The following is a 25,183-nucleotide window of genomic DNA, read 5'->3' on the forward strand; positions in this document are numbered from 1 at the left end:
ACCTGTAATCCCCACACAGGAGTTTGAGACCAGCCTGGGCAGCATGGTGAAACCCCATCTCTATTGAAAAGAAAAAAAAAATCAATATAAAAAACATTTACATGTCAAAGTATATAATAAAGTTTATGAAAAAAATAGCTGGTGATGTTGAGTGATGGGCTGATGCCAGGGTCGCCCCAGCTGTGTTGACTGCCCTTCTCTTCCAAGGTGGCCCACATGAAGAGCAAAGACAATCGGATCAAGCTGATGAACGAAATTCTCAATGGGATCAAAGTGCTAAAGCTTTATGCCTGGGAGCTGGCATTCAAGGACAAGGTGCTGGCCGTCAGGCAGGAGGAGCTGAAGGTGCTGAAGAAGTCTGCCTACCTGTCGGCCGTGGGCACCTTCACCTGGGTCTGCACGCCCTTCCTGGTGAGTGAAGCCACATTTTTCCTGGCCCTCATTGTTTGTGTTTTATTTTGTCTGCGTACCTGAATATTTTTAAAAGGTCACTATGTCGCCCAGGTGCAGTGGCTCATGCTTGTAATCCCAGCACTCTGGGAGGCCAAAGCAGGTGGATCACCTGAGGTCAGGAGTTCAAGACCAGCCTGGCCAACATGGTGAAACCTAGTCTCTACTAAAAATACAAAAAAATAAGCTGGGTGTGATGGCACATGCCTGTAGTCCCAGCTACTTGGGAGGCTGAGGCAAGAGAATTGCTTCAACCTGGGAGGCGACAGTTGGAGTGGGCCAAGATCATGCCACTGGTCTCCACCTGGGTGAGAGCAAGACCTTGTCTTAAAAAAAAAAAAAAAAAAGTCACTGTGTCCGCAAGGCCTTCCCTGAACACTTGGTTTAAACATTTGCCATCTTCTCCATTCTCCTTTATTTTATTCACACTTAGCAGCTTCTAGCCAACCTGTTTAGGAACCATTCGTTATCTATTTACTGTGATATAAGCAGCTTGTGCCAGAATGTAAACCAGTGCCCCCTGCTTCCTGCATTAAGATAGCCTTGCAAGACAAAAAGTGTGAGCTGAGTCGAACGGCACGCTTGGTGCCATAGTTGATCTACATTATGGTGCTGCCTCCTTATTTTGTCACCAACTGGTCACAAAGTGGACTGTCAGTGTCTCATGGGCCACATGTCAAATGGTATGTCTAAACACCACTCTAAAATTTACTTATTTGGGCTGGTGCAGGTGGCTCATGCCTGTAATCCCAGCACTTTGGAGTCCAAGTGGGTAGATCACTGAGGCCAGGAGCTTGAGACCAGCCTGCCAACCTGGTGAACCCTGTCTCTGCTAAAAAAAAAAAAAATTACCTGGCATGTGGTGCGTGCCTATATTCCCAGCTACTCAGGAGCTGAAACATAAGAAATCCTTGAACCTGGGAGGCAGAGTTTGCACAGTGAGCCGAATCGAGCCACGGTACTCCAGTCTGGGCAACAGAGCAAGACCCTGTCTCAAAAAAGTAAAAAAAATAAATAAATAAGTAAAAATAAAATGTACTTATTTCATTGTCTGCTTTTCCCCACTAGGATGTCAGCTCCAGATGGGCATTTTTGTCTTTTCTATTGACTGCCATATCTTCAGTGTGTAAAACAGTGCATAGCAGGTGCTGAACAAATATTTGTCATCCATTGTAAACAAACAAACAAAAAAATACAGAAAGATATAAAATGAAAAGTATATTGTCCTCTCTTCCATCAGTTCCTCTCTTCCAAAGTGACAGTTTTGCATATGCTTTTAGAGGAAAATGGACAAGCATATAGGTATTTAAAAAGACTTTGACAGATATAAATGGAATCACACTGTACATAGTGTTCTCTTTTCTGTAGTTAATAATATATAGTCTTGGTTCATTCATTCTGATCTACTTCATTTTAGTTTTTTTGGGGGGTTTTGTTTTGTTTTGAAATGGGGTCTGGCTCTGTCCCCCATGCTGGAGTACTGTGTTGTGATCATAGCTCACTGCAGCCTTGAACTCCTGGGCCCAAGCAATCCTTCTGCTTTAGCTTCCTAAGTAGTTGGGACTCCAGGTGCACCGCTACCACTCCCAGCTTGTTTCATTTGCATTCATGATGGATGCTTGCCTGATGTGTGGATGTGCCCTGCTGGAATTACCCTTTCTACCATTCCTTGCAAAAACAGGTTGTTCCCTGTTTTTTTTGCTATTATGATCCATGCTACACTGAAGGTTCTGTTACCTGTCCTAGGGTATGGTAATGGATCTATCCCTGCCTAGCTGGCTTCGAAAAGTTTAGACAATAGTGCAACTTACCATTTGGCAAAGTTGGCCGCAAATCAGGAGACCACATAGAGATGGACTATGGAAATTCCCTTTTAAGCACAGTTAAAAACAGTTAATGGTGAAGGATGACTTCAAATCAGGCCCCATGTTTGTTTTTTCTTTCTTTTTATTAACTGTCATTCTTTTTGTAATGTTGTGCTCATTACAACTATTCCTTCTTGGTCAGGTTGGCAAATTATATGTTTTTCTGGCAAGTTTCTGTGAAGCAGTTAAACATGTTTACGAATATGAACTTTTTGGTTAAACTACCACCTGCTTCATCTTAGCTGAGTTGCAGGTGGACTGTCTAAGGAAGCTCCAGCCGTTTCAGCATTTGCGAAAGCGTGTTCATGCTGACACTGAATTTTCTTAGTCTTGCCTTACATCTCTCAGGGTCTGGAACTGCAGGAGAGATGGTGTTCAAATTCAAGCTTGCATCAGAATCACCTGGAGAACTTGTTATTATATTTTATTATTATTTATTTATTTATTGAGATGAAGTCCCAGTCTGTCACCCAGGCTGGATTGCTGTGGCACGATCTTGGCTCACTGCAGTCTCCGCCTCCTGGATTCAAGCGATTCTTCCACCTCAGCCTCCAAGTAGCTGGGATTACAGGCGTGCAACAACCATGCTCAGCTAATTTTTAAAATATCTTTAGTATAGATGGTGCTTCACCATGTTGGCCAGGCTGGTCTCAAACTCCTGACCTCAGGTGATCCGCCTGCCTTGGCCTCCCAAAGTGCTGGGATTACAGGTGTGAGCCACTGTGCTGGCTGACAGCTTGTTACTATAAAACTCAGCTTTCTGGGCCCCACCCAAATTTTCAGTTTTAGTAGGTCTGGGTGGGGCCTGAGTATTTGCATTCCTAACATATCCCTAGGTGCTGCTGCTTCTGGTTCAGGTCAACATGTGGAGACACTGGAGTGGATCCTCACTGCCTAAAGTATGGTCCGTGGACCAGCAGCCATGGCATCACCTGGTGCTTGTTAACAGTGCAGAATTTCAGGCCTCAGCCCAGATCCACTGAAACTGAATCTGAGTTGTAACTAGTTCTCTAGGTGGTGTGTATGCACATTAAATTTCGAGAGAGACTGGCAGAAAGTAGGAGTAAAGAAACTTTTTTCTGTAAATACTTTTGGAATTCCGGGCCATATAGTCTGTGTCACAAATACCAGTCTCTTCCAGCATAGTGCAAAAACAGCCTTAGATAATATGGAAATTGATGGGCGTGGCTATGTTCCTGTAAAAAAGTATTTAGAGACACCAAAATTTGAATTTTATAGAATTTGCTTGTGTCGTGTAATATTCTTTTGATTTTTTTTTTAACTTTTAACAAATATGAAATCTGGCTGGGCGCAGGGGCTCATGCCTGTAATCTCAGCACTTTGGGAGGCAGAGACAGGCGGGTTGCTTGAAGCTAAGAGATTGAGATCAGCCTGGCCAACATGGTGAAACTCTGTCTACTAAAAGTACAAAAATTAGCTGGAAGTGGTGGTGCGCACCTGTGGTCATAGCTACTCAGGAGGCTGAGGCAGGAGGATCACTTCAACCCAGGAGGCAGAAGTTGCAGTGAGCCAAGATCATGCCACACACTCCTGGCTGGGCAACAGAGTGAGACCCTTTCCCGCCGCCACCCCCTGTCCCCCACTCCCCCACCAAAAAAAAATTAGCCAGGCATGGTGGAGGATGCCGGTCATCCCAGCTTTTTGGGAGGCTGAGGTACGGGAATCGTTTGAACCCAGGAGGCGGAGATCACAGTGAGCTGAGGTCACGCCACTGCACTCTAAGCCTGGGCAACAGAACAAGACTCTGTCTCAAAAAAAATAGAAAAAATGAAATCAATGCTGAGCTCATGGGCCGTGTGTAAACAGGTGTGGGCCAAATGTGGACCTCAGCCATCCTTGGCCAGCCCCTGGCTTAGAGGACTGGAATGTTCTTCTGAGAGTCAGGACACCTGCCACATGCTACTGCCAGCCCACAGTGTGACCCCAAAGCTGGTCATCTCACCTCGCTGGCTCTAGATTTTGTCACATGGAAAATGAAGGGGTTAGATTCCAAGCATGTCAAATACTGGGCTCTGTCCTCCCTCCTCATGCCCACAGCAGACACCCACAGTCACGCATGGGGTTCTTTCCCACTGAGTTATGTTCAAGCAGCCCTCCAGGTGACTGGTGCCAGTGGCCTAGAGTTGAGCAAGAAATGGCATCTCGTTGCCCTTCTGTAACTCTGTGTTCCCTAAGATCACTTCCAGCTCCAATGCCCCTGCATTCTGCCTTGTACATTGCATTCTTCTTACACTCCAATACCTTGACTTTACCGGGGTGCACTGATGAACGCTCTCTTTTTTTGTTTTTTGGAACCAAGTCTCGCTGTGTCACCCAGGCTGAAGTGCAGTGGTGCCATCTCAGCTCACTGCAACCTCCACCTCCCAGTTTAAGCAATTCTCCTGCCTCAGCCACCTGATTAGCTGGGATTACAAACACGCACCACCATGCTTTGTTAATTTTAATATTTTTAGTAGAGATGGGTTTTTGTCATGTTCCCAGGCTGGTCTCGAACTCCTGACCTCAAGTGATCCACCTGCCTTGGCGTCTGAATGTGCTCAGATTACAGGCATGAGCCACCACGCCTAGACTCTCCTTTTTTTTTTTTGAGAAGGAGTCATGCTCTTTCGCCAGGCTGGAGTGAAGTGGCACGATCTCAGCTCACTGCAATCTCCACCTCTTGGGTTCAAGCGATTCTCCTGCCTCAGCCTCCCGAGTAGCTGAGATTACAGGCGCCCGCTACCATGCCCAGCTAAGTTTTGTATTTTTAGTAGAGACGGGGTTTCACCAGGGTTCAAGCAATTCTCCTGCCTCAGCGTCCGAGTAGCTGGGATTACAGGTGCACGCCACCATGCCAAGCCAATTTTTTGTATTTTTAGTAGAGATGGGGTTTAGCCATGTTGGCCAGGCTGGTCTCAAACTCCTGGCCTCTAGTGGTCCACCCACCTCGGCCTCCCAAAGTGCTGGGATTACACGTGTGAGCCACCATGCCCGGTGGGTCTTACTTTAAAAAGTAGGAAGTAATGTATTTGCATATGGTGAAACATAATTAAAGCTGCACCAGATGGTATTCATACAGCCGGACTTCTCCGCACGTGGCCACCTCAGCCTGCTGACATTCGACAACAGGTCATCCTTTGTCCCTGTGTTGTAGGGCCTGGCCTGCACATTGTAGGATGTTTCCCAGCATCTGTGGCCTCTCCCTGCCAGATGCTAAGTCGTACTTCTTCCTGTTCTTCCCAGTGGTGACAATGGAAAATGGCTCCAGGCATTGTGAAGCGTCCCCTTGGGGGACAGAATTCTCCCAGTTGAGAACCACAGTCCATAGTGAAAGGCCCAAGCCCTTCCTCCCAACACCAGTCACCTTGCTTCCCTCTCTCCATGTTTCTTGTGTGTTTTTCCAGAGTCTGCGTCTGTATCACTGTAACGGTGGATACATGTCATACAAGTAGTTACGGTTACTTGATTCTGTTTACTTTACTTTTATACAAGTGATAGTAAGAGTCATACATAAATACATACAAAATGGCTTTTTTTTCTTTTTTTCTTTTTTTTTTTTCTTTTTGAGACAGGGTCTCACACTGCTGCCCAAGCTGGAGTGCAGCGACATGATCTTGGCTCAGTGCAACCTCTGCCTCCCAGGCTCAAGTGGTTCTCCAACCTCAGCCTCCCAAGCAGCTGGGACTACAAGCATGCACCACCATGCCCAGCTAATTTCTGTAATTTTTGTAGAGACAGGGTCTCACTTTGTTGCCCAGGATGTTTTCAAACTCCTGAGCTCGAGCAATCCGCCTGACTCTGTCTCCCAAAGTGCTGTGATTGTAGGTATGAGCCACTGCGCCTGGCCTTGATGGCATTTTGAAAGGTCTTCTCTTAGAGGAAAAGATCCAAGCCAGAGGGTGCTGGTGATGAGGTTTGGTCTGTGCCTTGTGTCCCGCTTAGGAGGGGATGGGCAGTGTGTTCTCACAGCGTTTTGCTCTGCACACTGGATTCGTTGGCAAAACCCACAGTTTCCAGGTTGTCACTAAACTTTGCTTATCACTTCCTGCCCTGTTCCCCATTAGGAAACCACAGCAGAAGATGCTTAAGAGCAGGACTGGCTTTTCTTCTCTTTTTTCTTTCTTTCTTTCTTTCTTTCTTTCTTTCTTTCTTTCTTTCTTTCTTTCTTTCTTTTTTTTTTTAAAGAGACAGGGTCTTGTTTTGATGCCCAGGTTGGAGTACAGCGGCTTGACCACAGCTCACTGCAACCTCCAACTCCTGAGCTAAAGTGATCCTCCTGCCTCAGCCTCTGGAGTAGCTGGGATTACAGATGTGAGATACTGAACCCGGCTACCGGCTTTACTTTACTTAACCTTTTCTTGACCTTCCTTGCCATTTAGTTTCCCGGAGTTTCCAGAGACAGAGTTTGTTGAGCTGTTTGGCAAGAAACAGATGGGCCTGGGTGTCAGTTAGGGAGACCTTGTCCTGGCCGAGGCATTGAAGCCTCTGTCTACATTAGGATAAAATATGTGGCCTTCAGTTCTCCTGGAAGGTGTCTGAGTGTTTTTTCCACTGGTGCATTCCTGTGCTTCAAAGACGATGAGGTCTTTACCCAGCGGTAGGTGTGATGGAATACAGAGGCCAGGGAAGGCCAAGGATGCCATCCAGGGACTGATGGGACTGTTTTTCTGGAATGCCAAGCCTGGCGTTTACCACGTCCACCTAATGCACTTTCCTGAAATAGCATTGCCAGGCAACTGTCAATATTTAACATTTTCTGTCTTGGATGATTTGTGAGCTTCTTGCCTTCTGTTTACCCGGAATCTCCCTTTGTTACAATAATTCATCATTCTCTGTGGTAATGATCTGTCCTGTAGTTCTCTGCTGATCATATCCTAGGGTCCATGGAGACACGGCCACGACCATGTCATTTTATTTATTTATATATTTATACATTTCTGTATTTTTGAAACGGAGTCTCATTCTGTCGCCCAGGCTGGCGTGCAGTGGCACAGTCTCAGCTCACTGCAACCTCCACCTCATGGGTTCAGCTGATTCTCCTGCCTCAGCCTCCTGAGGAGCTGGGATTACAGGTGTGTGCCACCACACCTGGCTAAGATTTTTGTCTTTTTAGTAGAGATGGGGTTTCACCATGTTGGCCAGGTGCGTCTCAAACTCCTGACCCCAAGTGATCCGCCCACCTCGGCCTCCCAAAGTGCTGGGATTGCAGGCGTGAGCCACCACGCCCAGTCAGACCTTGTCATTTTGTGCTTGTACCCCCTAAGCATAGGGAACTTGGCAAATGGTTCATGCTCCGTAAATGTATGTAGGTAAATGAATAAATACATGAATGAATGAATGGTTGAAATAAATCATATTAGTTAGGAACTGTCTTGCAAATGAAGAAACGTAGCTTAAATCAACTAGAGTAAGAGAAGAGGGGGATTTTTGAGTCATGAAACTGAAAAGTCTAGAAAAAGACTTTCAAGCATGATGGGGTTCCAGGCATAGCTGGATCTAGGAGTTCCCAAGACAGTGTTGGGAATAACAACGTCTCTGACTCTCAGCTCTGTTTTCTTGATGGTGGTTTCTTTATTAGCTGGCAGTTTCCTGATCATCCTGTCACCTCAGCAACCTCTGTGAACAGAGAGTCTTACTCTTTTCCCCTAATAGTTCCTGCAAAGCTATGGGATTGAGTCTCATTGGTTGTGGTCGATCACATGCTTCTTCCTGAGCCAGTCACTGAGGCCAGGGAGATAGGATGCTTGGGTCAGCCAGGGCTGGGTCATGTCTTTCAGGGCTTGGGGCCAAGGTAGGGGGTGAGGGAGGAGGTTCATCTGTGGCTGAAGCTCATAGGTTGAGATTGGGAGAAGTTCAGTTCCCCCAGAGAAAATTGCGTGTTGCAATAAACAGCAGTAGATGCCAGGCAGGCAGTAGGAGCAGATAACTGCACACAGGGCATCAGGATTTTTAGGGGGTGGGCTGGAGTGTAGGGGTTCCATTCATTGGTTTTCCACGTTTATCAGAAAAGGCACCTAGGGGACAGGTGCTCCTCACTGTGTATGAAGGACTTTCGCACCCTTGACCCTCGCCTATTACAAGGCGAACTCCAGTCTCCTCCTGCCTGGAGCCCCAGTCATTGTGCCCATCCTACCAGCCTCTTCGGATTTCCAAACACTGCCTGTAGGGAGCCTGTTAAAGCCTGTACTTCCACTAGACTGTGCGTCTCAGGGTTGCCAAGCCCTCCTCAGTCCCCAGCGCATAATGGGTGCTCAGTTAATAACTGAGGGGTGGATGGCTAGATGACTTCCTACTTCTGGAGAAGACAGGACCGTGGACCTGAAAGGGGCTGCGTGATGTCCTGTCCCCTCTCTGTGTGTGCCCTGTGCTGCTAGCAGCTGGCATCGATTGGTACTTGGCTCACCAAGAGGGCTGGTACGTTTTGGTGGTGAGATGCCTGAGGCCTGGTTTGCTTCACTGCTGAAGAGACACCTCTGATGTGCTCTTCTGCCCTCAGGCAAATTCACCTACCCCTTCCCCACCCATTTATCCACTCCTACCCATCCATCATCTACCCAGCAGACATTCACTGAGCGCCATGATCTGAGCTCTGTCCTAGGCTCTGACAATACAGCAGTGAATACTACAAGTAATAACCTCCAGTCATGGAACATTCATTTTCACAGAGAGAGACAGACAAGGAACAATAGGCACAATAAATAACTCCTAGTGCTAGAGAAAGCCATCCTAAGTGCTATAGAAAGAAAAGAGTCAGGTCTTTGTAATAGGGGTGGCTTGCAGTTTTAAGTAGGGTGGTCCAAGCTCACTGAGAAGGTGACACTTGAGGAAAGACTTGATGGAGGTAAAGAGGCCAACCAGGGAATAGCTAAAGCACATGCAAAGGCCCTGGGGCACTACTGTGCCCATTCATAGGTGGGATAACCATGGAGGCTGAAACAGTGAGAGTGAGGGGAGAGTGACAGATGAGGCCAAATGAGGTACAGGGAAGGGACTTTACAAATCAGCTGGGCCCTGGGATCTGAGTTAGCACTTTGACTCCTACACTAACAAATAGGTTGACTTTGGAGAGGTACTTTTAAAAAAATTACTTATTTAGAGACAGGGGCCTCACTCTGTTACCCAGGCTGGTGCGGGGGCACAGTCATAGCTCACTGCAGCCTCGACCTCTTGGGCTCAAATGATTCTCCTGCCTCAGCCTCCCCAGTAGCTAGGACTACAGGTGCATGCCACTATGCCTGACATTATTATTATTATTATTATTATTATTATTATTATTATTATTATTATTTTGAGAGGGAGTCTTGCTCTGTCGCCCAGGCTGGAGTGCAATGGCACGATCTTGGCCCATTGCAACCTCCACCTCCCGGGTTCAAGTGATTCTCCTACCTCAGCCTCCCTAGTAGCTGGGACTACAGGCACGCACCACCACACCTGGCTAATTTTTGTATTTTTAGTAGAGACAGGGTTTTGCCCTGTCAGACAGGCTGTTCTTGAACTCCTGACCTCAGGTGATCCACCTGCCTTGGCCTCCCAGCGTGCTGGGATTACAGGGTGAGCCATTGAGCCCAGCCACCTGGCTTGTTTTTTAAAAACTTTAGTAGAGACCCAGCCTTGCTCTTTTGCCCAAGCTCAGCTCAAACTTCTGGCATCAAGTGATCCTCCCTCCTTGGCCTCGCAAAGCATTTGGATTACAGGCATGGGCTACCATGCCTATTGAAATTTATTTTTTTAATGGAGGTATAATTCACCATTTAAAAGTGTGCGATTCAGTGGTTTTTTTATGTAGGTGGTGTGATGCTCACCCAGTGGGTTTTTGTGTAGGTGGTGTGAAGGTCACCCAGTGGGTTTTTATGTAGGTGGTGTGATGCTCACCCAGTGGGTTTTTGTGTAGGTGTTGTGAAGGTCACTCAGTGGGTTTTTGTGTAGGTGTTGTGAAGGTCACCCAGTGGGTTTTTGTGTAGGTGTTGTGAAGGTCACCCAGTGGGCTTTTGTGTAGGTGGTGTGACGCTCACCCAGTGGGTTTTTTGTATAAATAATACGACAGTCACCACTAATTCCAGGACATTTTCAGTACCCCAAAAGGAAGCCCTGTACCTATTATCAGTTGCTCCCCAAACCTTCCATTCCATCCCAGGCAACCACTAATCTGCTTTCTGTCCGTCTCTATTTATCTACTCTGGACATCGCATATAAATGGAATCAAACAACAGGTGGCCTTTTCTGACTGTTTCTTTTTTTTTTTTTTTTTTTTTGAGACAAAGTTTTTTCTGTCTTGTTGCCCACCTGGAGTGCAATGGCACGACCTTGCCTCACTACAACGTTTGTCTCCTAGGTTCAAGTGATTCTCCTGCCTCAGCCTACTGAGTAGCTGGGATTACAGGCATGCACCACCACTCCTGGCTAATTGTATATTTTTAGTAGAGACGGAGTTTCTCCATGTTGGTCAGGCTGGTCTGGAACTCCCGACCTCAGGTGATCCGACCACCTCAGCCTCCCAAAGTGCTGGGATTTCAGGTGTGAGCCACCCCGCCTGGCCATCTGACTGGTTTCTTAGCGTGATGTTTTCAAGGTTTATCCATGTTTTAGCATGTATAAGAATTTCATTCCTTTTTATGGTTGAATAGTCTATCATGTAGATACATGTAGACCCTTTTGAGTAAAGAATATCTCTGGGCTGGGCATGGTGGCTCACACCTGTAATCCCAGTATTTTGGGAGGCTGAGGCAGACGGATCACTTGAGGCCAGGAGCTCAAGACCAGCCTGACCAACATGGCGAAACCCCATCTCTACTAAGAAAAATACAAAAAAATTAGCTGGGCGTGGTGGTGGGCGCCTATAATCCCAGCTACTTGGAGGCTGAGGCATGAGAATCGTTTGACCCTGGGAGGCAGAGGTTGCAGTGAGCTGTGATCGCACCACTGCACTCCGTCTTATGCAAAAGAATGAGACTGTGACTCAAAAAAAAAAAATTGTCTTTAGGTAAGATGCCAGTGTTTCATTACCACTTAGAAGATGGGAGCCAGGATGGGTGCAGTGGCTCATGCCTGTAATCCCAGCACTTTAGGTGGCCGAGGCAGGCAGATGGCCTGAGCCCAGGTGTTCGAGAACAGCCTGGGAAGCATAGGGAGACCCTGTCTCTACAAAAATAAAAAAATTAGCCAGGCATGGCGGTATGCGCCTGTAGTCCTAGCTACTCGGGAGGGTGAGGTGGGAGGAATGCTTGGGCCCAGGAGGTCGAGGCTTTGGTGAGCCATGATTGCACCGCTGCACCCAGGGATCATGTGTCCCTGTCGTTTTGAGCACCTTGCCTCCCTCTTGACATTGGAGCCTGGAAAATTTCTGTGCCATGGCTCAGCGTCATCTGTCTTGTTAATGTCAGAGCCAGAACACGAACCAACTCTGGCTCCCCATGGGACTGGGCTCTTGCTTGTGGGACCACATTAATAGATTCCTTGGAAGAATGATCTAAGGAATTTGGACCAAATCTTGTAACAAGAAATAAAAGCAGCTGCCATCTGTTGAGTTTTACTGTGCTTGGGCCCTGTGCAAATAAGCACCCTACATAAGCGCCAACAGCCCTTAAAAGCCTATCATGACTTCCATTTTATAGATGAGAAAATAGGGGCTCGCCTGGAGAGGTGAAATAACCAGGTCCCACAGCGGATATGGCAAAGTATATGGTTTTTTTTTTTAAGCTGTATGACCTTCCAGGAAGTAACAATGAAATGGCAGTACTGAGACCCTGAAAATACATGGGACGATGGCAAGATGGCAGGGCTCTTTGGGTAGAGTGGGAGAGGCAGCTCCCTTGAATGGTGAGAGGGAGGAGCCAGGTGGCCACCTAGATGGAAGATGGTTTCAGGCAGAGGAAATGGCAGGGGCAAAGGCCTGGCTTGGGGATTGTGCTTGGTGCTTTTGAGGAATACTAAGAATGCCCCTCTAGAACATCGCTGAGAAAGTTGATGGGAGAGGCCAGCTCTTTGGGCTCCTGGTCGTTGATTTATCCAGTTCATTCCTGGAGTGTTTAGTGAGCACCTGCTATGTGCCAGTTACTGCCCCAGGTGTTTCCACGACCTCCAGCAGCTGGTCAGTTGTGGCCACCTGGGGAGGGCCCGAGCACGTCCCCAGGGCCTGTCACTGCTCCTAGGATGATGACTGTCACTCAGTGCACAGCAGTCAGCACCGGGCGTTCTGCTTGCAGGTGGCCCTGTGCACATTTGCCGTCTACGTGACCATTGACAAGAACAACATCCTGGATGCCCAGACAGCCTTCGTGTCTTTGGCCTTGTTCAACATCCTCCGGTTTCCCCTGAACATTCTCCCCATGGTCATCAGCAGCATCGTGCAGGTACAGGGGGAAGCTGGGGCAACTTCCAAGAGGGGGCCTTGGGGTTCTAGGCCACAAAAGCATGGAAGTGCCCCTGAGCGCAGCCTCTAGGTCACACTCCAGATCGGGCTCATGAGGCCCGGACCAAGGCTGCCATGCTTTTGTCTGGTCATGCCCGAAAGAAAGAAAATGCATTTGACTTCTTGACAGAGAATTTGCACTTGATTATATGAATCAAGTTTAATGCAGCAAGGCTTTCCCATGCTCTGGAAGAATCTTTCCGAAGCACTCTGTTCTCTTCTGCTATTCCTCCGCCATTCCTATCCTTTTTTTCAAAAATGTAGCTCTTGTCTGACTTGATTGATTTTACAACCCACTGATAGGTCTTGACCACCCACGCTTTGAGAAACCCCAACCTTACAGCCGGGTGCGGTGGCTCATGCCTGTAATCCCACCACTTTGGGAGGCTGAGGTGGGTAGATCACCTGAGGTCAAGATTTCGAGACCAGCCTGGCCAACATGGTGCAACCTCATCTCTACTAAAAATACAAAATTAGCCATGTGTGGTGGCGGGTCCCTGTAATCCCAGCTACTCGGATGGCTGAGGCAGGAGAATTGCTTGAGCCCAGGAGGAAGAGGTTGCAGTGAGCCAAGATTGTGCCATTGCACTCCAGTCTGGGTGACACAACAAAAACTCCGTCTCAAAATAAAAAAAAAAGAAAAACCCCAACCTTACGGCCAGGCATGGTGGCAGATGCCTGTAATCCCAGCACTTTGGGAGGCCAAGGCAGGTGGATTCTTAAGCCAGGAGTTTGAGACTAGCCTGGGCAATATGGTAAAACCCTGTCTGTACAAAAAAAAAAAAAAAAATCTATCTATCTATTATCATCTATCTATCTATCTATCTATCTATCTATCTATCTATCTATCTTTCTATCTATTATCTATTATCTATTATCTATTATCTATCTATCTATCTCTTATTTGAAAATTAGCCAGGCATGGTGGTGTGCCCCTGTACTCCCAGCTACTCAGGAGGCTGAGGTGGGAGGATCAGCTGAGCTGGGGAAGTTGAGGCTGCAGGGAGTCATAGTCACACGACTACACTCCAGCCTGGGTGAGGGAGTAAGACCTGTTTTTTGTTTTTTTTTTTTTTTTCTTTTTTTTTTTACAAAAAAAAAAAATGTAGACCCTGTAGAATCTCTAAAATTCCTGCCATTGACTGTGTAAGGAGGGTGGCTTTCTGTTTTGTCATACTTGGGCACTGTTGGAAGCTCCTGTACTTTTCTGCACTATTTTAACGTTCTTTTTCCGAGCATTGCAAACACCCATTTTGAAAACTCCATTTTAACTACATAGACAAATCAACCTTAAAATTTGGTAGTATAACGCTGATTGCAGGGTTCATCAAAAACAAAAAAATCCATTTTATTATGAAAAATGTCAAGTGTACACAGAAGTAGAATAGCTTAAAGCTTGTAAGCTGGTATTAAAAAAAAAAAAGAAAGAAAAAGAAAAAAAGCCAGGCATGATGGCTCACACCTGCAATCCCAGCACTTTGGGAGACCAAGGCAGGTGGATCACCTGAGGTCCGGAGTTTGAGACCAGCCTGGCCAGCATGGGGAAACCCTGTCTCTACTAAAAGTACAAAAATTAGCCAGATGTGGTGGTGGGTGCCTGTAATCCCAGCTAATCTGGAGGCTGAGGCACAAGAATCGCTTGAACCCGGGAGGTGGAGGTTGCAGTGAGCCGAGATCGTGCCACTGCACTCCAGCCTGGGCGACTGAGTGAGACTCAGTCTCCAAAAAAGGAAATAATACAACATGAACCCTATGTACACATCACTCAGTTTCAACATCAGCATTTTTTGGCTGGGCGCAGTGGCTCATGCCTGTAATCCGCCTCATGCCTGTAATCCAGCACTGTGGGAGGCCGAGGTGATAGGATTGCTTCAGCCCAGGAGTTCAAAAATCAGCCTAGGCAACATAATGAGATCCCTACTCTACAAAAAACAACAAAATGGGTGTGGGGTGCACGCCTGCAGTGGCTACATGGGAGGCTGAGCAGAAGGATCACTTGAGCCTAGGAGTTTGAGGCTGCCGTGAGTTATGTTTGCACCACTCTACTCCAGCCTGGGCAACAGAGCTAGACTCTGTCTCAAATAAGAAACCAAGGTGGGCGCAGTGGCTCACGCCTGTAATCCCAGCACTTTGGGAGGCCGAGGTGGGCGGATCACGAGGTCAGGAGATCGAGACCATCCTGGCTAACACTGTGAAACCCCGTCTCTGCTAAAAATACAAAAAATTAGCCGGGCGTGGTGGCAGGCGCCTGTAATCCAGCTACTCGGGAGGCTGAGGCAGGAGAATGGTGTGAACCAGGAGGCGGAGCTTGCAGTGAGCCTAGATTGTGCCACTGCACTCCAGCCTGGGTGACAGAGCGAGATTCTGTCTCAAAAACAAAAAAACCCAAACATTTTGCCACAGTTGATTTATCTCATCCTTTTTCAGTATCCCTCCCTTGTCCTCTTTCCCTTCATTTGTTTTTAATGCTAAACTCTGCTATCTATCCCTTCATTCTTTCCTTTTTTTGCCAAATAATTTTAAAGCAAATCTCAGACCCCTTACATTCTACCCACAAATACTTCAGCATGCATTTCTTCCTACATAATATAACACCGTCATCATGTCTAAGCAAACTAACAATAAGTTTTTACAATAATAGCCCATATCCAAGTTTTCTGGAGTATCTCAGAAATACCTGTCCCATTGGGCTGTTTGAATTGGCTCTGTTGTATTTGCTATTATGTTTCCAGAGTCCCTTTTCCACTAGGCTCTGCCCTTTTCTTCTTTTATTTTTATTTGTATTTATTTATTTTTTGAGATGGAGCCTCACTCTGTCACCCAGGCTGGAGTGCAGTGGCATGATCTTGGCTCACTGCAACCTCCGCCTTCCGGGTTCGAGTGATTTTTCTGCCTCAGCCTCCCAAGTAGCTGGGATTGCAGGTGCGTGCCACCATGCCAGGCTGATTTTATATATATTATATATATATATATTTTTTTTTTTTTTTTAGCAGAGGCGGGGTTTCACCATGTTGGCCAGGCTGTTCTCAAACTCCTGACCTCAAGTGATCTGCCTGCCTCAGCCTTCCAAAGTGCTGGGATTACAGGTTTGAGCTACCACGCCCAGTCATTTGCCCATTTTTTCTGAAATACCTTTCATGGGCTTTTAAAACAAAGCAGAACCAAAACCTGTTTCTTTTTTGTTTTTTGTTTGTTTTGTTTAATTCTAAAGTATACACTGGTTCTAAGAAATGTGGGACCTTCAGAAATAAGGGAGGGCATGTGCACCTCCACACCCAGGGAAACCCTTGAAAGTTAACCGTGGTTGGTTTTGCAAAAATGCTTTTTAAAACTAACTCTCCCCTGCCATTGCTCTCTGCATAGGCGAGTGTCTCCCTCAAACGCCTGAGGATCTTTTCTCCCATGAGGAGCTGGAACCTGACAGCATCGAGCGACGGCCTGTCAAAGACAGTGTGTGTGTGTTCGGTCCTGGTTTCTGGAAGTGGCCGCCTTCCCATCTCCCACTGGGTCCTCCCTACTTGCATTTCTTTGCTTTGGCTGCCCTCAGGTTTGACTCTGCCCAGCCACTTGTCTGCAAGACCCGGGGGACATGGGTTCTGCAGAGCCAGTAGAAGGGAAGGGAAGCCTGGCCTCCTGGGCTTCTGTCCTGTCTTAGACTTCCCAGGAGGGTGAACTTGCACTTGCATTTTTGTTTTCTTGCTGAGGGACAGCAGCTGCTTGAGGCTTCCCCCTGAGAGTCACTTTCCAAGGCTTTGACCTTGATTCTATTCTGGGCTAAATGAGGACTCTGGAGGCTGGCCAGCCTCCACCACCCACAAGCTGTGTAGACTTAGGTCCGAACCTCAGTTTTATCTAGATAAGGGAAACAAAAGTACCTTTCTTTGGCCGAGTGTTACTTGGATTTTTGTTTGTTTGTTTGTTTGTTTGTTTTGAGACAGGGTCTCATTCCATCACCCAGGCTGGAGTGCAGTGGCGCAGTCACAGCTGTAACTGCAGCCTTGATTTCGCGGGCTCAGGTGATCCTCTGACCTTAGCCTCCCAAGTAGCTGGAACTACAGGCACACACAGCACCATACTTGGATAATTTTTTGGTATGTTTTGTAGAGACAGGGTTTCGCCATGTTGTCCAGGCCAGTCTCGAACTCCTCAGCTCAAGCAATCCACCTGCCTCAGCCTCCGAAAGTGCTGGGCTTATAGGCATGAGCCACTTCTCCTGGCCTTTTTTTTCCCCAATATTAAACTTTTTTATTTGGAGAGACAAGGTCTTGCTTTGTCCCTCAAGTTGATCTTGAACTCCTGGGCTCAAGGATCCTCTGCCTCAGCCTCCCAAAGTGCTGAGATGACAGATGTGAGCCACTACCCGGCCATGCATTTTTATTGGCAGATTTGTTTGTTTTGTAGCTTGTTAATTTATCGTTTCCCAGCCCATCCCCCTGAGCCAGGGATGTTGTTTGTAACCATCTCTCTAGGCATTTAATAATAATATTAGGCCGGGCACAGTGGCTCACGCCTGTAATCCCAGCACTTTGGGGAGCTGAGGCAGGTGGATCACTTGAGGTCAGGAGTTCGAGACCAGCCTGGCCAACATGGTGAAACCCCGTCTCTACTGAAAATACAAAAATTAGCTGGACATGGTGTTGGGCACCTGTAATCCCAACTACTCGGGAGGCCGAGGCAGGAGAATCACTTGAATCCAGGAGGTGGAGGTTGCAGTGAGCCGAGATCAGCCACTGCACTCCAGCCAGGGCAACAGAGAGAGACTCCATCTCAAAAAAAAAAAAAATAATAATAAATATTAATGGCAGTAAGTGCAGTGACATGTTCACTTATAAAGCCCCTGTCATGCACATTCTGTTCCAAGGATGTCAATGTCCCAACTTGTCCATTACTCACCGTGGCACCCCTGGAGGAGAGAGGTGGAAACCCCCATTTTCCAGATGAAGAAAGTGGTCTCTGAAACTTGCCTGAGATTGCACAGCTGATCAAAAGAAAACCAGCATTCACACCCGCAGCCCGTCGGTAGAGTCCATGCTCTTCCTGGCCATAGAGTATTGCCTCACTGAGATTTACTGAGCACCTACTATGTGCCAAGCATTGTGGGAAGTGCTCTGTGTGCACTGCCTCATAGACACCCCACCATAGCCCTCTGAAGTTGATTGCATGATTGTCAGCCGTATTTTACAGATGAATAAGTGAGGCACAGGCTGGGTGCAGTGGCTCGTACCTATAATCCTAGTACTTTGGGAGGCCAAGGCTGGAGGATTGCTTGAGGCCAGGAGTTTGAGACCACCTTGGGTAATGTAGTGAGACCTCGTCTCTACAAAAATTAAAAAATTCACCAGGCATGGTGGTGCACCTGTAGTCCTAGTCACTTGAGAGGCTGAGGCAGGAGTTCTGGCTAAGCCCAGGAGTTCAAGGCTATAGTGAGCTATGATCGTGCCACTGTACTCCAGCCTGGGCATCAGAGTGAGACCCTGTCTCAAAAAAAAAAAAAAAAAGGCACAGAGAAGTTAAGTAACTTGCCTGTGGCTACCCAGCTACGAAGTGGTAGCTCCAGGATTCAAACCCATACAGTCTGGCTCCAGAGTCCAATGAGTGTGGTCAGAAGACTGAATGTGTGTAAATGTCGGTTATACGGCATAAGCTGTGTCTGGCACCTCGCAGGCGCTCAGGTATCTTTAGTGGCACCTAAAATGTTTGACACAGCACTGGTGTATAGAAGATGCTAAACAGATCATGGGAGTTGTCACGTCTCTGGTCTGAGCTAGATGGTCTCAGCATCTTCAGCTCAGCCCCCTGGTGTGGGGTTTCTTATCCTGGGTGCTACTGATATCTGGAGACACATTGTTCTTTGTGCTTGGGGACTGTGGGATGTTGAGCAGCAACTCTGGACTCTACCCATTAGATACAGTAGTACCCACCCCAATTTTGACTACCAAAAGTGGCTCCAGACATCGCCAGATGTGCCTTGAGGGGCACAGTTGCCTCCAGTTGAGAACCGTGGCCAAGTGGATGCTGCTCCCAACACCCCTGGGCTGTGGTCATCTGGTTTCTGCTGTCCCAGTGTCCCACATCCCCTCACATCATAAGGGAATGATTCCATCTACTCTGGGGTCAAATTTCTCTGCTAAACACAGGCTGAAATTTGAGGTGGGCGGGGGGGGGTGGTTTCTTGCTACTGAAGTTGTTCACAGCTCAATGCAAGCATCAGGAAACCCTAGGCCCCTGGGTGCTGCCCGCACCGCAGCCCCTCCTTCCTGCCCTAATAGTGGCCTCCTAGGTGGTTGGACTTTCTGGAATGTTTAGCACGCTCTAGCCAGTGGGGGTCCCCTTGGCTGCTCCCCGCTCCCAAGCTAACCGTTCTCTGCAACCTCTCTCTCTCCAGTGGCTTTTCTTAAATCTCTTAAATAGCAACTCCCAGTTTCCTCATTCCACATCCACTCTTTTAGAAGAGCTGAGGGAGAAAGTTAATCTAGGTTAACCAGCACCTTCTCTCTCTGTAGGTTTTTTGTTTTTTTGATGTATGGAGGAAGTTATTTCTTCATTGACAACTTAAACAAAAAATGCTACTGTATTATCTCCAGATGGTCTTAAGGTGGCTCGTAATTCAGAGAGTTGCTTTTCTGTTTTATCTTTTTTCTTTTTCTTTTTCTTTTTTTTTTTTTGGAGACAGAGTCTCACTCTGTTTCTCAAGCTGGAGTGCAGTGGCACGATCTTGGCTCTCTGCAGCCTCTGCCTTGGTTTCAAGCGATTCTCCTGTCTCAGACTCCTGAGTAGCTGGGACTACAGGCATGCACCACCACACCTGGCTAATTTTTGTATTTTTAGTAGAGATGGGGTTTCACCATGTTGGCCAGGCTGGTCTCGAACTCCTGACATCAGGTGATCTGCCCGCCTCGGTCTCCCAAAGTGTTGGGATTACAGGCATGAGCCCCTGCGACTGGCCTGCTTTTGTTTTAAGTGAGAGATGTGAAGTAAAAGGAAAATAACAGGAAGAAGAGTAAAAGAAGACAGAGGTGCTAGGAGCCTTAGAAGTGTGGAGCTGGCCGGGCGCGGTGTCTCATGCCTGTAATCCCGGCACTTTGGAAGGCCGAGGCAAGCAGATCACTTGAGGCAAGAGTTCGAGACCAGCCTGAGCAACATGTCAAGACCCCATCTCTGCAAAAAATACAAAAAATTAGCTGGGTGTGGTGGTGCACATCCTGTAGTCCAATTGCTCAGGAGGCTGAAGTGGGAGAATCGCCTGCACCTGGGAGATGGAGGTTGCAGTGAGCCGAGATCGCACCACTGCACTCCAGCCTGGGTGCAGAAGCCAGATCCTGTCTCAGAAGAAGACAGAAACACAGAGCCAGTTAACGTGGGCTTTGTCTCCAACACTCTCCCTCCCCCTTGCCCTCATACCACACTTCCTGTTCCGTATCCTCTTTTTTTTTGAGTTTATCATGATGGGTGTTTTAGAAAGATCCACCTGCTGTGATGTGATGTGTGTAGGGTGGTGTGGCTGGGGGGGGAAGACAGATAGAGGACATGGGGAGAAGGGTGAACGACCTCCCTTTGAACCTCAAGGAGGGCCCAGCGGTCTGATGCAGGCCACCCCAGTGGAGAGAGGTTTGCATGTGGACGCCATCTGTTTCCCACTGACCTTGGCCACTGCTCGGCCCTCCCAGCTGGACCTGCCCCAAACCTACCTGATAAGGGCCAGGGCGTCGAGAGCACTGAGTAATTCTCGTGGGGCCCCCGCCTGTGCAGTCATCTCCCCAGATGATCATCCAGATGGTGCAACCCCATCTTACAAGGACAAAGTTTCTTGTAGTTTCCTTCTGCTTTCTGGTCTGGGGCTGCCTCCAAAACTGCAGGTTGAGTTTCCTCTTTCAGAACCTGTGGCTGATGTCACCAGATAATAATGCCTAGTGCCATTTGTGTTAAGCGTCTGGGGTTGAACCACTCAAGCAGAGAAAGAGAGCGTTCTGTTCATGTGGAGTCCCACAGCTCAGCCTGTGCCTGACATGTTGTCTCTGCTTTGTAGGGGGGGCACGAACAGCATCACCGTGAGGAATGCCACATTCACCTGGGCCAGGGGCGACCCTCCCACGCTGAATGGGTAAGCCGGGACGTGGACACACGTGATGGTGTGGAGAGAGCCACAGGGCTTTTGTCAGATGTGGATTCGAATTCCCAAGCACTATTCTACTAGTGTTCGTTTCTCCTGTGGCCCTGGATTGGGCAGGGGTCTTTGTTTCCTTCCCTTCCCCAGCTTTTAGCTCAGCACCTGACGTGTGGCAGGCCCTTTGCAATGCATGTTAAAGGGACCGTGTGCACAGGTTCAGCTGCTCCTGAATGCTGTTATCGCAGGTGCATGTCCCACCTTCAGACCTGAGTTCTGCCCACCAGTTGTTCGTCGGCTCATTCCTCTGCCAAGCTAGGCAGTCTCACACATGTGCACTGACGTGGCCGAGTGTCCCCTTTGCCCACAGACGCGGATCTTGGTCATGCACAGCATGAGCTACTTGCCACAGGTGGATGTCATCATTGTCATGAGTGGCGGCAAGATCTCTGAGATGGGCTCCTACCAGGAGCTGCTGGCCCAAGACGGTGCCTTCGCTGAGTTCCTGCGTACCTATGCCAGCACAGAGCAGGAGCAGGACCCAGAGGAGAACGGTAGGGGCAGCCCCAGGGTTCCTCCCGCTCGGGGTGTCTGGCGCCTTGAAGGGCCACATTGGCCTCTTTGAGGTTGCCACCAGCCACTCGGGGAAGGCGGCTCATCAGGGCATGAGGGTGGGAGCTGGATGGAGCCCCCTAAAGAAACAACGTGGAAAACCACCTTAGTCCCTGCAGCGCTGAATTGAGAGAGTCTCGGTGCTTTATGGCCAGGGGACGGGAGCACCAGGCTTCAGCTCAGCTGACCTCAGGGCAGGGTCTAGTGCCTTCCTGGAACACAACCTTGGACCTGATGAGTTTCAGGGTCCTTATGGCAAAATGGGAATGATGGTAATTAAAGTCCTGGCTCTCGGGGCTGAGAGAAACTGAGGACATACGTGATCAAGAGATATGAGGGTTGTGAGGTGAAGCATGGAGTTAAGCTGGCAGGCTCGGGTTGGTGACGTCTGGGTTCAATCCCGGCCGCTCATCTCCCCAGCTGGTGACCTCAGGCCTGCCCTTCAGACCCATCTGAGCTTCACTTCCTTCCCTCATAAGCAGTTCAGCAGGGCCAGACGTGGTGGTTCCCAACACTTGTAATCCCAACGCAAGAGAGGCTGAGGTGGGAGGATCGCTCCAGCTCAGGAGTTTGAGACCAGCCCCGGTAGGATGGCGAAACTCATCTCTACAAAAAATACAAAAAATTTGCCAGGCGCAGTGGCTCACGCCTGTAATCCAGCACTTTGGGAGGCCGAGATGGGTGGATCACTTGAGGCCAGGAGGAGTTCAAGACCAGCCTGGCCAACATACTGAAACCCCAACTCTACAAAAAAAAAAAAAAAAAATTCAGATACTATTAAGTGCTTTGAAGGGGGTAAAAAAAGACAATGCCGTGGGTTGAGGAGTGATGGGTGTCATTGTGGCACCCAGGCAGGGGATAGGGAAACCCTCTCTGGGGAGGTTACATTGGCATGGGAAGGAGCCAGCAGGGAGAAGATGTGGGAACAGTGTTGTGGGCAGAGGAACAGCAAGTGCAAAGGCCTCAGGACCAGCATGAGCTCAATTTGTTTACAAAACAAAAAGGCTGGTGTGGCCAGACCATGGTGTGCCAGGACATGGGGGGCAGGAGAAGATGTCAGCACAGTGATTGTCCTGCAGGGCCTTCCAGGTGGGTTTGGTCTAACTGTCGATCTCCTGATCTCGTGATCCACCCGCCTTGGCCTCCCAAAGTTCTGGGATTACGGCATGAGCCACTGCGCCCGGCCAAGTATGCTTTGTTTTAAGCCATAAGACGCATATGTACTTTTGTCACATCTACTAGCCAGAATTTTCAAGAAGGGTTAAAACAAAAAGACTGGCTAGAAAGATAATTATTTTGAACAAATCTCATATTCATCTTTCATTTATAAAACTGTTTACTTATTCCTCCAAAAAAAAAGAAATTGGCCCTAAGGAGTAAAAATTCACCTTTTTTATTCTAATTTAAAAATATCATTGCTAAGATTTATGATTTTCAGTTAAAATGTCCTAAATATATAAACAGTGTTAGAAGGCCTGAAAGAACTTAAAATGCATCATATTTCTAGATTTCATGTATTAGATTCATAAGAATTATTTAAATATTCAGGAAGATTTTTAATAAATAAATGATGGGAATACTTAAAAGAAAAATAAAAACTATTACATTTATAAATAAAATTTTAAAGGCATAAGGAATTTTAATTCTTAAGAAATTATTAAGAAATAAAGTTGGTCCTAAAATGATTGCTAAAAATGTAAAAGATAAAAGATTTTAAAATATATGTGTATATACATATACATATATATGATTTTAAAATTTGTAGGCTGAAATTAAATGCTGAGGTAAAAATGTGTGTTTGAATTTGTGAGTTCATGAGCGCATACTAACTCTATAAGGCAGAGTAACCTCTGGGTTAGCCTTTCCTGTACCAAAAACTTTCTTCAAGGGACAACAAAAGCGTGCCATGAAGGAGGCTTCCTTTTGGGAGCCGGTAAGAGGGAGTCAGAATGACCCCAAAGCACAGAGCACTGTGGGCAAAGTAAGAATAAAATAATAAAAGAATAAGCATGAGAAACACGGGGAAAGTCCAGTCAAGATAAGGCCTACTTATCCCTAGGAGCCACAATTTGTTATATATTGCTCTAAATTTGCATTATCTGGTCAATAATTTTCTAATCCATCATGTATCCTATTATTTAATAATATCTACTCTTCAAATTCTTTGTAAGGTTTGATGGCCTCCCTGGGGCAGGGGAGGGTTTGCTGTGGAGCTGTGTAGCCTTAGCAGCTGGGCCGTCACTGGCCGGGTCCCTTCCCTGGCCCTGCAAGGGGAACTGGCACAATTATGTTCACATAATTGTGTGTTGTATAAATTTCACAGACTGTGAGTATATAAATAATAATTTTAAAATTTGAATTACTGAGACCCAGAGGCAACTGAGCTAGTTTGGGGCAAAGTAGAACACTGTAGTTAAGACCCTGGACTCTGGGCTGGACACCATCACTCACACCTGTCATCCCAGCACTTTGGGGGGCAGAAGCAGGAGGATCGCTTGTGCCCGGAGTTCAAGGTCAGACTTGGCAACATAGTAAAACCGTATCTCTACAAAAAAATGCAAAGAAATTATCTGGGCATGGTCGCACATGCCTGTAGGCCCAGCTACTCTGGAGGCTGAGATGGGAGGATAACCTGAGCAAAGGGAGGTTAAGGCTGTGCTGAGCCATGATCACCACTGCACTCCAGCCTGGGCAAGAGTGAGACCCTCCCCACCTCACCAAAAAAAAAAAAAAGATTTGCACTTTTGGAGCCCAAAAGTGCAAATCCCAACTCTGCCATTTTCTAACCATTGTGATTCTGGGCAAGTTATGTGATTCTGGGCAAGTTATATTATGGTATGAGACCACCACTTCTCCTGTTGTCCTTCCCAGTTTCTCCCCAACCTCCCCTTTTCCCTAGTTTATAAGACAGGAGAAAAGGGAGAAAGCAAAAAGTTGGAAAGAAACAGAAGTAAGATAAATAGCTAGACGACCTTGGCACCACCACCTGGCCCTGGTGGTTGAAATAATAATAATATTAACCCCTGACCAAAACTACTGGTGTTATCTGTAAATTCCAGACATTGTATGAGAAAGCACTGTAAAACTTTTTGTTCTGTTTGCTGATGTATGTAGCCCCCAGTCACGTTCCTCACGCTTACTTGATCTGTTATGACTTTTTCATGTAGACCCCTTAGAGTTGTAAGCCCTTAAAAGGGCTAGGAATTTCTTTTTCGGGGAGCTCAGCTCTTAAGACACGAGTGTGCCGACGCTCCCGGCCGAATAAAAAAACCCTCTTCCTTCTTTAATCCGGGTCCGAGGAGTTTTGTCTGTGACTCGTCCTGCTGCGCGATGTCTGAACCCTTCTCTTACTCGCTCTTCCTGCAGGGTTGGATAGTGTTGCTCACTCCCATCTTACCGTGCTCCCCATTTTGCTTTTTGAGTTTATTCTTTCTTAATCCTCCTCCTGCCTAATGGCATTTTCTGTCTTTGACTGAATACATTTTGTGTGGTCATCCTTTTGGATATTGATGTGCCTAAATCTTTCTTGTGTCCTTTCTCATTCATTCTCTTTGTCCCATTTGGCTGACATTCAGGAAAGCTTCACTGGATACAGTGTTGATGTGCTGCCCAAGGACCGACTCAGAACTCTGTAGGAACTTGGGTCTGTGAACCTCCAAAATAAATCTCAGGCTGGCTATTCCCAGAGGACACTGCAGCCTGGAAATATTCATTAGGATTTGTTAGTACCAAAGGAAATAATCT

At 47.4% G+C, this 25,183-nt stretch overlaps 1 protein-coding gene across 1 annotated transcript; it reads left to right on the forward strand.

The window, feature by feature from the left end:
- Positions 1–207: 207 nt before the first annotated feature.
- Positions 208–21,692, forward strand: LOC115834129 (multidrug resistance-associated protein 1-like; the record flags this gene model as incomplete). The annotated part of the gene is made up of 5 exons (XM_030808890.1): positions 208–411; positions 12,518–12,664; positions 16,087–16,173; positions 20,750–20,824; positions 21,198–21,692. Coding segments are annotated over 5 exons (768 nt in total), but the record flags the coding sequence as incomplete, so codon positions are not given.
- Between the last annotated feature and the right edge of the window lie 3,491 nt (positions 21,693–25,183).

This window comes from Nomascus leucogenys, unplaced genomic scaffold (assembly GCF_006542625.1).
Source record: "Nomascus leucogenys isolate Asia unplaced genomic scaffold, Asia_NLE_v1 001752F_25583_qpd_obj, whole genome shotgun sequence".
In the NCBI taxonomy this organism is placed as follows: Eukaryota; Metazoa; Chordata; class Mammalia; order Primates; family Hylobatidae; genus Nomascus; species Nomascus leucogenys.